The 14,080-nt window shown below is 41.1% G+C and overlaps 1 protein-coding gene across 3 annotated transcripts in view; it reads left to right on the plus strand.

The window, feature by feature from the left end:
* Dennd5a (DENN domain containing 5A) overlaps window positions 1-14,080 on the plus strand; it is a 76,038-nt gene that overhangs the window by 22,746 nt on the left and 39,212 nt on the right. For 2 of the 3 annotated variants that reach the window (XM_085692884.2, XM_085692882.2), the window contains exons 2-4: window positions 9,924-9,995; window positions 10,699-10,808; window positions 11,241-11,898. In XM_085692884.2, the coding sequence (XP_085549010.2) occupies window positions 9,924-9,995; window positions 10,699-10,808; window positions 11,241-11,898 (840 nt within the window). The remainder of the gene's footprint in view (window positions 1-9,923; window positions 9,996-10,698; window positions 10,809-11,240; window positions 11,899-14,080) is intronic. The other variant, XM_085692883.2, reaches the window with a different exon arrangement.

Consider the following 14,080-nt stretch of genomic DNA (forward strand, 5'->3'; position numbering starts at 1 on the left):
TAGACTTTTTTGCTTTCTTAGATTCAGTCCAAGCACTTTGAATGGTGTCACCCTGCTTTAGTTAGGGCTTCTATTGCTGTGAAGAGACACCATGACCACAGCAACTCTTTTAAAGAAAACATTTAACTGGGGATGGCTTACAGTTCAGAGACTTAGTCCATTATCATCATGGAGGGGAGCATAGTGGCACACAGGCAGACACGGTAGCTGAGAGGTCTACTTCCTGATTCACAGGCAGCAGGAAGAGAGCTATGCTGGGCCCCTGACTTGAGCATTTGAAACCCTAAAGCACACCCCAATTGACACACTTCCTCCAGCAAGGCCACACCTCCTAATCCCTGTCTCCTTAATGATCAACATACAAATATATGAGCCTGTGGGGGCCATTCCTGTCCAAACCACCTCACTTCGTTTATGGTGAGTCTTTTTGCATCAGTTTCCCTAGATGATGCTTCACAGGTATGCCCAGAGACTTGTTTTGTGGCAATTTCTGATCTCGTCAAGTATCAGTGTTTAACAGTTGGCGTTTCAGGACTATGGACATAGCACAATGGCAGAATACTTGCTGATGTGTACAAGGCCAGTTTTACCCTCAAACCAAGAAAAGTTTGTCGGGGCTAATTGGTTAAGAACAGTAGGCACTCCTAAAGGCTAAGCCGCCTCTCCAGCCCATGTCAAATTATGTAAAAATTGACATGTTGCAGGAAAATGCCACTCAGCACTTTTTAGGAAAGCATAGGGGCCCAAAAGACATTCACTGAATTGTGATTCTTTGAAGCTGTCAGCTGTCAGCATCGAAATCTTCTCATCTTTTGTCCTCTTGTTTGTCCCCTCTCATTCTCTTCTGAAGTGAGTTGTAGACTCCAGAGTTCCTCAAGGTGAATCACAAAACCAAGGGTTCCATGCCCCCTCCCCCTACTCCCATGAACTCTTGAAAACCTTGAAGGTCAGCTCTTGCCCTTCTCCTTTCTCCCTGGCCTGGAAGAAAGGAGCGCTGCATGGGAAGCCTTAGAACAGTCCTAACAGATGGGTCTCTCATCTGACGACACCCTTTCACCCAGTTCCATTTCTTTGTGGCCTAATCTTAAAAGCAGACATTTCGTAAGGCTCCATGTCACAGGAAATTTGTTTAAATGTATGTGTTATGCTTGCAGACTACAGAGATGGCTCAACTGTAAAGAGTATATACTGCTTTTCCGAGTTCAGTGCCTAGTAACTTATGTCAGGTGGCTTACAACTGCCAATAATTCCAGCTCCAGGGGACCTTACATTGCCTTCTGGACTCTGTGGGTACCTACACTCACATGTGCACAGATACACACATACAATAAAAATAAGTTAAACGTTTTCTTTTTTGGTCTGTGTAGCCCTAGCTGTCCTGGAACTCTGTAGATCAGGCTGTATTTGAACTCACAGAGATCTGTTTACCTCTGCATCCCCTGTGCTGGGATTAAAGCCATTTGCCACCATGCCTGACGAACCTCGAATCTTTGTGCTAGCCCTATCAGTCTTGGGTTGTTTGTTATGGCTTGCCAGGCTTGCTGCACCAAAATCTTGGAATATCCTGCTTTAGAGACCATAACTTTGACAGCTTATCATATTACTTATTAAACATAGAAAATTCTCCGAACCTGAGATGCGTCCTTAGTGGATGTGTGTTCACTCTAGGATATCTAGTTTTGATAAAAGGAAGCAGGGTAGTTTTGCTATTCAAGCTTTGTCCTAACTATGCGTACAGGGGCACACCTATAATCTCAGCATTTAGGACAGTGGATCTCGACCCCTGGGAGGTGTTGAACAACTCTTTCACAGGGGTCACCATTGGAAAACGCAAACATTTACATTATGATTCATAACAGTAGCAATATTGCAGTTACGAAGTAGCAATGAAAATAGTTTTATGGTTGGGGGTCACGACAACATGAGGAGCTGTGTTAAACAAAGATTTGTTTGCAGTGTTAGGAAAGGCTGAGAACCACTGATAGAAGAGGTGAGTTAGATCTGTGGTTATCTTCAGCTGCATAGGAAATTTGAGGCCTGCCTGGGCTATTTTGAGACCACGTTTCAAAACAAAAATAAAAACAAATCCCACAAAAACAAAACAGAGTTTGTAATCTAGTAATCTGGGGTAAATTCTCAAATCCCAGTCACTTTGTTAAAACCTGTTAGATTAGAGGTCTATGAATTGGCTTCAATCTGGTGCCTATAGCCTATAACACAAGGCAAAGCCTCAACACAAGTAAGAAGTTACGTGACAAAGAGAACATACTGAGAGAGGAAGTGAACAAATCTGCCTTCAGGGGAAAACACAGGAAAACACATTTAAAACACAGGCCTCTTGATTTTCCTTGGAAAGGCTTGGTGAGAGTGACCTTCTTGGGTTAGTGCCTGGGAAGGGGTCTCTGTGGATTTTTTGGGGTAGGGGGTGGTTTACTGCCTGCTTCTGGGTATTCTTGAATGACCCCTGAGCACACAGCTGGTGATGTAGACTGAGGTACAGGCTCTCTCTACAAGAAACATCTTTATGTTATTACAGATATGCTTCAGTTTCATGTGAAGAGGAGATAAGGGAGAGGGAAAGTTTTCAAAACTCATAACCCTTATTGTGTGTGGCTTTTGTTGGTTTTTGTTTTCTTGGGACCCATTCATGCTTTATACAGCACAAGCTATCTTCACACTTGTGAGTAATCCTGCTTCTGCTCTAAAATGATGGAGATACAGTTGGGAACCACCATGCTTGGCTTGGATATATGTTTTTAAGGTGTCATTACTTTAAAAAATATCTAATAGTAATCTCTAGGTTAATTTTCAATTAACTAGTAATTTCCATTTCTTTCTAGTCTACACTGTGTCCCATTACACACAGATGATAAGACATGCTATTTGGTTTGTTTTGGGGTTCCCAAATTATTTGAAAGACAGGTACAATTGAAATACAGGGAACAGACATGTTGAAAACAAAACAAGCTGGTTCTTTAATGTGTGAATTAACCAGACCCAGACTCTGTACATCTCAATGAACTTCTACTTTGTTATTACATTTATTTAGTTTGTATGTGTGTACGTGTGTGTGTGTGTGTGTGTGTGTGTGTGTGTGTGTGTGTGTGTGCATACATGTGAAGGTTAGAGGACAATTTGGAGAACCTTTTTTTTTATTGCAACCATGTGGATTCTGGGCGATCATCAGCCTTAGCAACAAGTGATTTTACCTCCTGGGCCCTTATGCTGACCCCCCAAATATGCAATGCTTCATTATTTTCCACGTTATCCTTGAATCCAGTCTTCTCTCTGTTCTCCAGGTTGGATAATTGCTTTATTGTTTTCAAGTTTGCTACTTTGTCATTCTGCTGTCAAGCATGGCCACATAATGATTTTTTCTGTTCCTCAGTTGAGACCTGTGTTTCATTCATTGTGACTATAACTGTTTTAAAATCTTTCCTATTTCTAATACTTAGGTCAACTCAAGGTTATCTGTTGGTTGATTCTTCTTTTGAGAATGGGTTATATTTTCCTCTTTGTTTATATCCTGAGCATTTTTTTGTTTTTGAGATAGGGTCTCACTGTATAGCCTACCTGGCCTAGAATTTTCTGTGTAGACCAGGCTGTTCTTGAACTTGCAGGGGTTTTCTTGTCTCTGCCTCTCAGAATGCTGAGATCGCAGAAATATGTGGACTTTTGAGTTTAATGTATTGACAGACTCTGTATTCTGTTACCTTCCTTCAAAGGGCATTGCTTTAGTGTTTGTTAACTTTCCCTGAATCTTCATTTCTTTAGTTTGACTGTGTGGTGTATAGTCCATGTATATACAGTTCAGGGATTGGCCAGGAATGTGGGCAGAATTTATGCATAGGTTTTAGATTCCCTTCTCTAGTTTTCCTTAGAATTTCCTGTCTTGGCTTTCTAGCTGCTATCACAGCCTTCGGGTTTGCCCTCCGGTGAAGATTGTAAGACTGGTGTGGGTTTTGTTAGAAATATGGATGCCTCTTGTGGCACAATGGGACATGCTGGTTGGAAGCCATAGACAAAGCGAAATTTACCAGACTAATTCTCTTTTTTTGAAATGTTAGTTCTTTCCCTGTCAGTCCTGCCTGCTTTTCATTCTTCAGTGTTTTTAAATGGTTCCTGTTTTTTTTTTTTAAATTAAATTTTGTCAATGTCATGGTTGTTTACAGAAAAATTGCGGTGGTATGAGCTACTCTATCATGTTTTAAGCAAAACCTCTCTAGAGGGGCTGGGGCCTGGAGGAACGGTGCTGACAAAGGAGGCCGACCACAAGTCTCACGCCAACTGTATCCAGAGCGCCAGCCAGTTTATACTGTGAGGGTTAAGAGGAGTCACCTGAGTGAAGCACAGTCACTGCACATCCAGCACATGGCAAACGTGTTTTTTCCATAGAGACACATAAACAAATAACAGTGGGCAGTTGTAATCGCACTCCTGTCTGCTCAACTGGGGAGAAGGAAGCACAAAGGAATAATCCAATAACGGTTCTGTGCTTTTGAAGAAACCGAGGTCACAAGATTCTTGTTTTGGTTTCTTGGAGTTTTCTCACAAGCACTCAGAAGTCTCCTCTAACACCGTCTCTTCCCACTCTTTCTCCCTTTCTCCCTTCCCATCCTCTCCTTCTCTGCTCCCCTCTCCCCTTTCTCTCTCCCTTTCTTTCTTTTGTCTTTCTTTTTTTCTCTCTCTTTTTTTTGGACAGGGTTCCATGTACTCCAATCTAGATTTAGCTTATAGTGTAGCTGATGACCTTGAACTTGTGACGCCCCCCACCCTACTTCCCAAGTACTGGGTTACAAGCATATGCTACTAACTCCTATACTTGGCTTCAATGTAGGCATCTAATGAAAGAAAAGAAGAAGGGCTCAGAGATTAATAGCACTGACTGCTCTTCCAGAGGACTGTGGTTCAGTTTCCAGCACTGCACCCACTTGGCAGCTCACAGCTGTCTGTAACTCCAGTTCCAGGGGATCTGACACCTATATGCAGACAAAACACCAATGCACATAAAAAAAAAATTAAAAGGAATTCTTAAAAATAATTTTAAAAAAGGAAAGAAAATAATATTGCTCTAATTTGGGTCAGCACCAGCCTGGAAAGCAGTTAGTTATGTAGTGGTGCATATGTTTAGCATGCCCGCTTAGGCTGTTTATGGTGGGATATTTCCTTCCCAAATTAAGAGAAATATTTGTAGCCGTGATTCATGGCTTTTTTGAGTTTTGAAACTTAGAACCTGATAGAAATTGTGGTTCCCTTCTCATGTCTTCATAAAACCATTGTAGAGAACTCAGGGGTTCTTTGACACTTTCAGCATAAGCCTCCCTTTCCCAATTTAGGGTGATTTGATCAAGTTAATACCAACAGATCAATAGCAATACAAATATTATTTTGTGATTTGGCTTGGCCAAAGCAGAAAAAGTGTACAACTCAGTAGATGTCCTAAGGCCTGTAAGATTTTAAAAAATTAAGGTTTCCTGATAATGCGCAAAACAATCCCACACCAGTTAGGTTTTAAAGGGGTATTTCTTTTGGGGGTAAAACTTACATAACACTAACCGTCAGGAAAGGAGCCTAGTCACTGGAGCAGGAGCTGGAACCAAGCACTGGAACCAAGAGAGCTCAAGCACTGGAACCAAGAGAGCGAGCCAAGGCTTGCTGCTCTTTTTTAAAGAGAAATACACCACACCCCAGTGGGCTGGTATTTCAGCGACTATTGGCTGAAGGAGTGGAAGGTACTCCCGCAGCATCTCCCCCTTTTGTTTAAGTAAGAGTTTTAAGCCTACTATGAAATTACATACAGTAAGTACAAACCTATAAAATTATATACAATAAGTACAAATATCCTATTCTAACTAGCTTAAGTCTTGTATAATAAATAACTTGGCCAAGTCATGAGAGGAAAGTAGCTACATTTATCTAGTCTTTAACCTCATAGAAGATTCGAGAAGGGAAATAATGTTACCTGAGTAACATTAGGAAGTACAAAGAACTTCCAAAATATGCAACAAATCACAGAGACAACTGGCTACCTGGGCAATCATCAAAGTCACATTTGCAGCGTTGAAGCAACCAACTTTGACTAAGGCCTAGAATAACTGACAGATTATTTTTAACAGGCAAGAGATTTTTTAAAACCATCTTACCCTGTCTTGGTAAAATTTGACAGTTCTGCTTATCCATTTCCGGATGTTGTGTATTTTGTCAGTAGTTGAGGTATGGGTAGTTCCTTGCCCAGAGGCCGGTTTTGTCAAGAAGACAAGCTCCAAGTGGAGTGTCTTTGGTGCTCAACAATCTCTTGGGAATAGGTCGGTGTTGCCAGGAGTGACTGTGTCTCACTACACAGAACTCTAAGATTAAATTAAATGCCATTTTCTACAGCTCTTCGAAGAGGTTTGAAGACTATTTATACAGAATATAATCTCTATGTATCTAAAGAACCTGATTAGTCTAACCATAAATATGACAGACATAGAGGACTATTGATCTACAATTCTTAACACCTATCTAACTTAAAGACTAAGAGAATAAACAACTGTGCAATAAATGAGGACAATGACCTCCAAATGTAAACAATGAATATCAATACATAAACAATATATAAGTATCTTAATCAGAGGTAGAAATGTACATTGCAATATGGTATGCATATATCAATACATAAAAATGTTTTAAACAGGTAGAAGCATGCATACATACAATATTCAATATAATTTAACTTTGTATCCATATACAAAAATCTATGCCAATGTAATTATCTATAAACAATAACTCACAAATATCATTATTATCTATCCAATTTTCCCTCTTTTTTTTTCTCAAAAAGATCCCTGGCTTATAAAATTTCTTTCCCAACTCTCAACCATATAGTAATTATAATCAATCCCTAAATATTGTTCCTTAACCCGAGGATAAACTTTGCTGAGAGAGGGGACATCGTCTTCTAGAATTACTTCCAGCTGTCATGGGAGTGAGGTTCTTTCTGGAGGATCCTGTGAAAGTAAAATGATGGTTAAATTTCAAGATCAATGTCTTTTAAAATTGCAAACAGTCTCTGAGTATTTTGTGGAGATCTGGCCAGAATGTTGTACAAGATGTGCACCATTTCAGCTAACGAAGCTGGAATCATCTGTGCAGCTGATACCCGAAACAGGACTTGTACTGAGGCACATAGCTAACATAGATCAGAAAAATGGGTTAATCAAGATGTGAGAGTTAGCCAGTAAGAAGCCTGACCTAATGGACCAATCAGCATTATAACTTACGGAGTCCTCTATGTGGATGATTTTCTCTGGGACTAAACAATTGTGGGGACCTGGTGGGAGGACAAAAAAAAAACCCCAACAAACAAGCAGGCCCCTCCATGTTACACCTGAAATGTATCTCTGTAGAGGCAGCTTCACAGAGATAAAGGAGCACCACACCTAACATTTAAATTGTTGTTAGAGATGGAATTTAGTTCTTAAATCTGTCACTATTACGGGCTTTTTGTTTGTTTGCGTTTTGGTTTTGTTGAAACCCTTTGAAACAGGGTCTCAGATGTGGCTCTGGCTGTTCTCCAATAGAATGTGTATACCAGTCTGGTGTCAAAATCACAGAGATCTGCCTGCCTCTACCTCTCGAGTGCTGGGATTAAAGGTGTGCTCCACTATACCTTAACTGCTGAGCCATCATCTCTTCAGCCTCCTGTTTATGTTTGCCATATATGTTGGGCAAAGAACTATGTGCCATTTCTAGAACAGCAGGAATTTATGGTGTATATCGTAGAGGGACTAAGGTGCCTGTACACACTGGCTTCAGACAGTGATCTCTGTAGGGTTTCAGTCAGTTACTATTTTCTTACTGCCGCTTTTAAAAATGCAGCCCTCTATAAACAATAAAGGATTGAATCATATCAACAAAAAGACCTCAAGTTTGTGAACTCCTTTTTTCTCTTATTTTACACTAAAAAGGAGATTTATTTACATAAAATATATAAAGAGATTTGTTTATATAAATTATAAAACTATATGAAATACTAAAAAATTATGTTTAAGTGTTTTGTCTGCATGTGTGTATGTGTACCTTGTGGGTACCTGGTGCCTGAGGAGGCCCCTAGAACTGGAGTTATAGATGGTTATGAGCTGCTGTGTAAGTGTAAGAACCAAACCCATGCTCATTGCGAGATCAGTCAGTCTTTTAGACTCAGCCCTCTCTCCAGCCCCTGGTTCCACTCTTTACCACCTAGGCTGCTATTTTTCCATATTCTGCCCTTTAACATTCTGTCATCTGAGTTCTCATCTTGTCTTAGGGAAGCTTCATAGCCATCTTAGGATAACTTTCTCCAGAAGTTTTTAGTTAGAACAATGGTAGCCGCCCTGACCTCTATGAATGTTTAGGTATTTTGTAGATTTCACTCTGGATTTTTTAGGTAAGCTAGGAAGAAAGAAAAAAAAAAAACTAACATAGCAAGTTTTGGAAGCTTAGAAAGAAGAAATAGTTATCTCCTCTCGGAACTGAGGTGATTTAAAAATACCTTCTGAGATTTTGACTGTAGTCAGGATCATTATATCAGCTACTTGCTGCTTGATTACTTAATGCCCTGAGTTCAGACCTGCCATGGGTGGATCTCAGCAGGTGTTGCCGAGAGCATGGACCAGCTCTGCACAAGCTACAGTCCTTTCTTGTAGCTGTCGCCAGCTGCCTGCTGATTGTGCCAGTCTTCCTGAGGGAAGAGTAAGTATATTTTGAGAGGTGAAGTGCACGAAAAAAGAAAGTTTCAGAGGGATCTATTGGAAAGAAGGAATTGGAAGATGAGAGAAATTGAAAGTGTGGTTGGTATTTGCTTTACTAACAGAAGGAAAGTTGTATCTTGACAGAAGTTGAAAATTACGGACTTGGACAAAACTCAGAGTGGATGAAAAAGATTTGAATTAGAAAACAATATGTCTAAGTAGAGTTTTTAGCTTTCTAAATAGGTGCCTTAGAATCTCCCCCACCCCCACCCCGCCAGGGTTTCTTGTAGCTTGGACTGGCCTCAAACTCTGTCGGCAAGATGACCTTATACTTAAAGTTTTAAAATTTATTTGTATGTATGTATATATGTATGTATGTGTGTGTGTGTGTTTATTTGTATGTGTACCATATGCATGCAGTGCCAGAAAAGTACATCAGATCCCCCGGAACTGGAGTTAGAGGTGCTGTGAGCACACTGTTGAGTCCTGACCTTGAACTTTGATCTTCTTGCCTTCACCTCCAGTGTACTGGGATAAAATATGTGTACTATCATAGCTGGTTTTATGTGGTGCTTTGTACATGCTAAGCAAACACTACCGACTGAGCTACATCTCCAGCTCTAAGAAAGAAACCTGTGAGATGCCTGTGGGATGATTTTTGGTGAGGAGCTTTCTGTCCTTAGGTCTGTGTCATCCAGTAATGAGGAGCAGTGCATCTCCCTCAATAATTTCTAACCCCCATGGGTGTGATGGCGCACACCTTTAATCCCAGCTCTTGGGAGGCAAAGCCAGGTGGATCTCTGTGAGTTTGAGGCCAGCCTGGTCTACATGGTGAGCTCAAGGACAGCCAGGGCTATGAGAGTGACAGTGTGTGTGTGTGTGACACGTGCAGACTAGCTAGTATGCACACACAGGCTCCCATGCCACTTAGTCTCCCGAGCTCTGAGATTGCAGGTGTGACGTATAACACTCAGCCAGTCTGTTTTAGAATAGAATATCATATAAAGTAAAGGTAAGTATTATTTTGTGGATTTTTTTGTTTTAAGCAAATATGTGTGTGTGTGTGTGTGTGTGTGTATACTCCCACATTTATACACATGTGTATGCGTTTATTGCTTTGTGACATAAAATGTGTCTTGTTCTGGAGTCGTGGTCAAAAGTTTGAATAATACTGCTTTATTGTAATACTCTGTTATTTCATTTATTATATAGCATTATGCCAGTACATTCAGGCTTCTAAAGCCAGGGATGGTGCCAGCCCTTTCATTTCAAGTACGACTGAAGGTAAAAACAAAACAAAATTGAGCACACTCAGAGCTTTCTGGTTCTCAGTCTTTCTAGTGGCGTTAGACTCTTTGGCCTTTTAACCATCTTGTGCCTTTTTGAGCAGTAGATTTCTCAGATTTGTGTCTCTCTAGGTGGCAGGTATTTTGGCTCTTTTCACTCCTCACTTTAATGTTATTACTTCAGCAGATGCTAGTGTTTTTACAAGGAGGCAGAAACTAAGAATGCTAGCAATTTTGGATGATTCTGAACTGATAAAATAACCCATTAATAGCATTCCTGAAGTCTTCTTAATGTCTTTGTATTTTTATTATCACAGAAGTATATAACTTACTCTTAAAATGGTATGCTTCTGCAATGTTTCCAGTTGATTTTAGGCAAATTAAATGTGACTTTGGGGGAGTGGGGGATGGACAATCCACTTTGATTCCTTGTGTTTTCTCCCTCTTTTACAAGAAAATTAACCACTGGGCTTATAGCAGTGATTTCATTTTGAGGGTAGTGGTGTCCACTATTAACTACGCTATACTTTTTCAGCTTCTTATTGACATAGTAACTTTCGATGCCTTTCTTATTTAGGTGGCTGGCATACTAACCCCTTGCCTTTATTTCTGTTCCTTGCTGGACTGCCACACTTTGTGTTCCTAACCCTGTGATTTAAGGGACTTTATGGAAATGATTTGCTTCATTCTTCTTCTTACAGGAGAAAACTTTGAGCAGACGCCATTGAGACGAACATTCAAGTCTAAGGTCCTTGCCCGATACCCTGAGAATGTAGACTGGAACCCCTTTGACCAGGATGCAGTGGGAATGGTTAGTATTTATTAGCCGTGTAATTATGCACAGTAGTTTATGGTAGCGTTATAAATCCTGGGTGTCGTAGCAGTGCTTCTTCATCGAGTACTTATTTTATTTTTTGGGGGTGTTGTGACTTAGTAGACTCATGGTCTTTATTTATGTCAGACAAGCACATCATTGAGGTATACCCAGCACTAGTAGTTCTTGAAGAAAGGATTATAGAACACATTTCTCGTGATTCTGTATTTGATCAATGTATTAAATTGGTGAAAAATTGTGTTTCTATTGTGTCAGACAAATATATAATAGTGAGTCAGTGTGTGTATTGTATTAGTGTGGGAGAGCTTTTGGTAGATGGTGTCCAACACAGTAGATTCTTGCTAACTGATACGTGTTCTGAAGAGGACAAGGCATGCTCTCACTACTTGTTTTCCTGTTGTCTTGCAGCTGTGCATGCCCAAAGGGCTGTCATTCAAGACCCAGGCTGATCCCAGGGAGCCACAGTTCCATGCCTTTATTATCACAAGGGAGGATGGCTCTCGGACATTTGGGTTTGCCCTCACCTTTTATGAAGAAGTGACCAGCAAGCAGATCTGCAGTGCAATGCAGACCCTCTACCACATGCACAATGCTGAGTATGATGTCTTTCATGCTCCACTTGCTGATGGTGGAGACCAAAGTGGCATGGAAGATGGTGAAGGCATTCCTGGAACCAAGCTGCAGCGCTTCAACTCCTATGACATTAGCCGGGACACGCTCTATGTCTCTAAATGCATCTGCCTCATCACACCTATGTCCTTCATGAAGGCATGTCGGAGTGTGCTGCAGCAGCTCCACCAGGCAGTCACGTCACCTCAGCCCCCTCCTCTGCCCCTTGAGAGCTACATATACAACGTACTCTATGAGGTGCCACTTCCACCTCCTGGCCGCTCGCTAAAGTTTTCTGGGGTCTATGGGCCAATAATCTGCCAGAGACCAAGTACCAATGAACTTCCTCTGTTTGACTTCCCTGTCAAAGAGGTTTTTGAACTGCTTGGGGTGGAGAATGTGTTTCAGCTCTTCACTTGTGCCCTTCTGGAGTTTCAGATCCTGCTTTACTCACAGCGTAAGTCAGTGCTCCACCCACGGGGGTCCCTGCTTTCTCTGTGCACATACAGCAGGGCTGACTGTGAAGGTCAAGGGCAGGTGGAGGCTTTTACAGGTGGGAGGAGGATGGTTGGGCCCCCTAAAAGCTACCTTTTGATTGGCTATCATCATGATCTTTTGGTAGGAATAGATCTAATTTGGGAGGGGAACATTGTCTCCACACATCCTGCTGCTTGACACTAAAATGGGTTAGGAGGTAATGGCCACTAGTAGTGATATGTTCTGTCATTCTGTCTCCTCCTCAGCCTGACAGTAAGATCAAGGATTTCCTAAAGGATGATTCTCTTATATTGAGAAGATGAATTGTTGTTTCTTTCTATTGTTTGTTATCTGAATTGTTTCTCTAAATGAGAGTTAAATGTGAACAGCAGATTTAGAAAGAATACTAAGGTAGATGAGAAAGAACAGTTGCTTACTGTGTGAGTCAAACTGGTATCATAAATTTCAGTACATACTTATTGAGAGTGCCCAGTGTTCCAGGCATTGTTTCAAGGGTGCTAGATAAAAGTGATAGAAAAAGAAATAGAAAAATATTCTTTCTGTAGTAGAATTTATAATTAGATAAGAAGAGTTAATAAATAATGTAGAATGTAAGGGAGTTCAAGACTTTGGAAAACGATAAACTAGAAGGATGATATTTGGGGAAGAAAAGTTCTGGTTGCTTTAAAATTTTTATTTTATTATTTTAAATTTGTGTAGATGTGTGTGTGTGTGTGGGTATGTGCATGTGAGGGCAGGTGCTTGCAGCAGCTAGAGGCATCAGATTCCCCTAGAGCTGGAGTTATAGACAACTGTGAGGCACCTGATCTGTCTGGGAGCAGAATTTGGGCCTCTGGAAGAGCAGCAAGTATTTTTAACCACTAAGCCGTCATTCCAGCCCAAGTTCCAGTCGCCCCCTCTCTCCCCACATAGTTTCTCTGTGTAACAGCTCTGACTGTCTTGGAACTCACTCTGTAGACCAGGCTGGCCTTGGACACGCAGAAATCTACCTGCTTCTGCATCCCCAAGTGCTGGGATTAAAGGCGTGCACCCCACTGCCTGGCAATAGAATGATTTTTTACAACAAGTTTTATTTTCATTTTGGATTACAAATAGAGTCTTTTTTTCACCCACAAAGATTTACTTTGTTTTTATTTATGTGTATGTTTGTGTGGGTGTGTATATATATAGATACCCATGGAGGCCAGAAACTTCAAGTTTTCTGGAGCTGTGGTAACAGGCAGTGTGAGTCTGATGTGGGTGCTGGAAATCAAGCTTGGGTGCCCTGGACAAGCACTGAGCTGTTCCCAGCCTCTTGTTTGTTTGTTTGACCGATCAAGATCTCACTGTTTCCCTGTCTGTTCTAGAACTTAGGATGTAGCCAGACTGACCCAGAACTTATGTGCAACTTAGTTTTCCTGTCTCTGCTTCCCTAGTGCTGGGATTACAGGCACGATCCGTCACAGGTTGTAGACTATTTTGAATTGAAAAGCACATACCCATCTAAAATAAACAGCCACTAGTTTCAGTTAATTTCTTGAGGTGCTGCTGGCCTGATGTTAGTAAATCTTCCAGTTTTTCATATGAACCCAGGCTTTCTTAGATGAAATCTCTAAATATTAAATGATGGCAACAATGCTGTTAAAAAACAGTATAGGCCTAACAAAAGCACCTGTTGATGAATGGTTCCTGAGTCTTCCTTCTGTAATTTCTGATGAAAAGTACAGTCCTGCTGTGCGGTAGTGGCACACACCTTTAGTTCTAGCACTTGGGAGGCAGAGGCAGGTGAATTTTTGAGTTCGTGGCCAGCCTGGTCTACAGAACAGGTTCCAGAACAGCCAGGACTACACAGAGAAACCCTGTCTTGAAAACCAAAAAAACAGCTTTCTGGTCAGTGGCAGACTGCTCATGTGGTCCAGTGGTGGTCCCACAAAATTGTCGCCGTCACAGCTTTCCTGGTTTGTGCATATATACGGTGTGGCGTGTCCTTGGGTTGCATTTCTTAGAACAAGTTACAAAGATGTGTTCATTTTTTTCTTAGTGTCTCTGGTTCCAGTGGGCTTTGAGTTATCTCCTTTATTAGAAGTAACTGCTCATTACAGTTGCCTGGAGCTCAAGCATTAATAGTTGAGGCGTATGGGATGCTATGGCAAAGGAGGTGC

Source organism: Myodes glareolus, chromosome 7 (genome assembly GCF_982192425.1).
Source record: "Myodes glareolus chromosome 7, mMyoGla1.1, whole genome shotgun sequence".
NCBI classification, from domain to species: Eukaryota; Metazoa; Chordata; class Mammalia; order Rodentia; family Cricetidae; genus Myodes; species Myodes glareolus.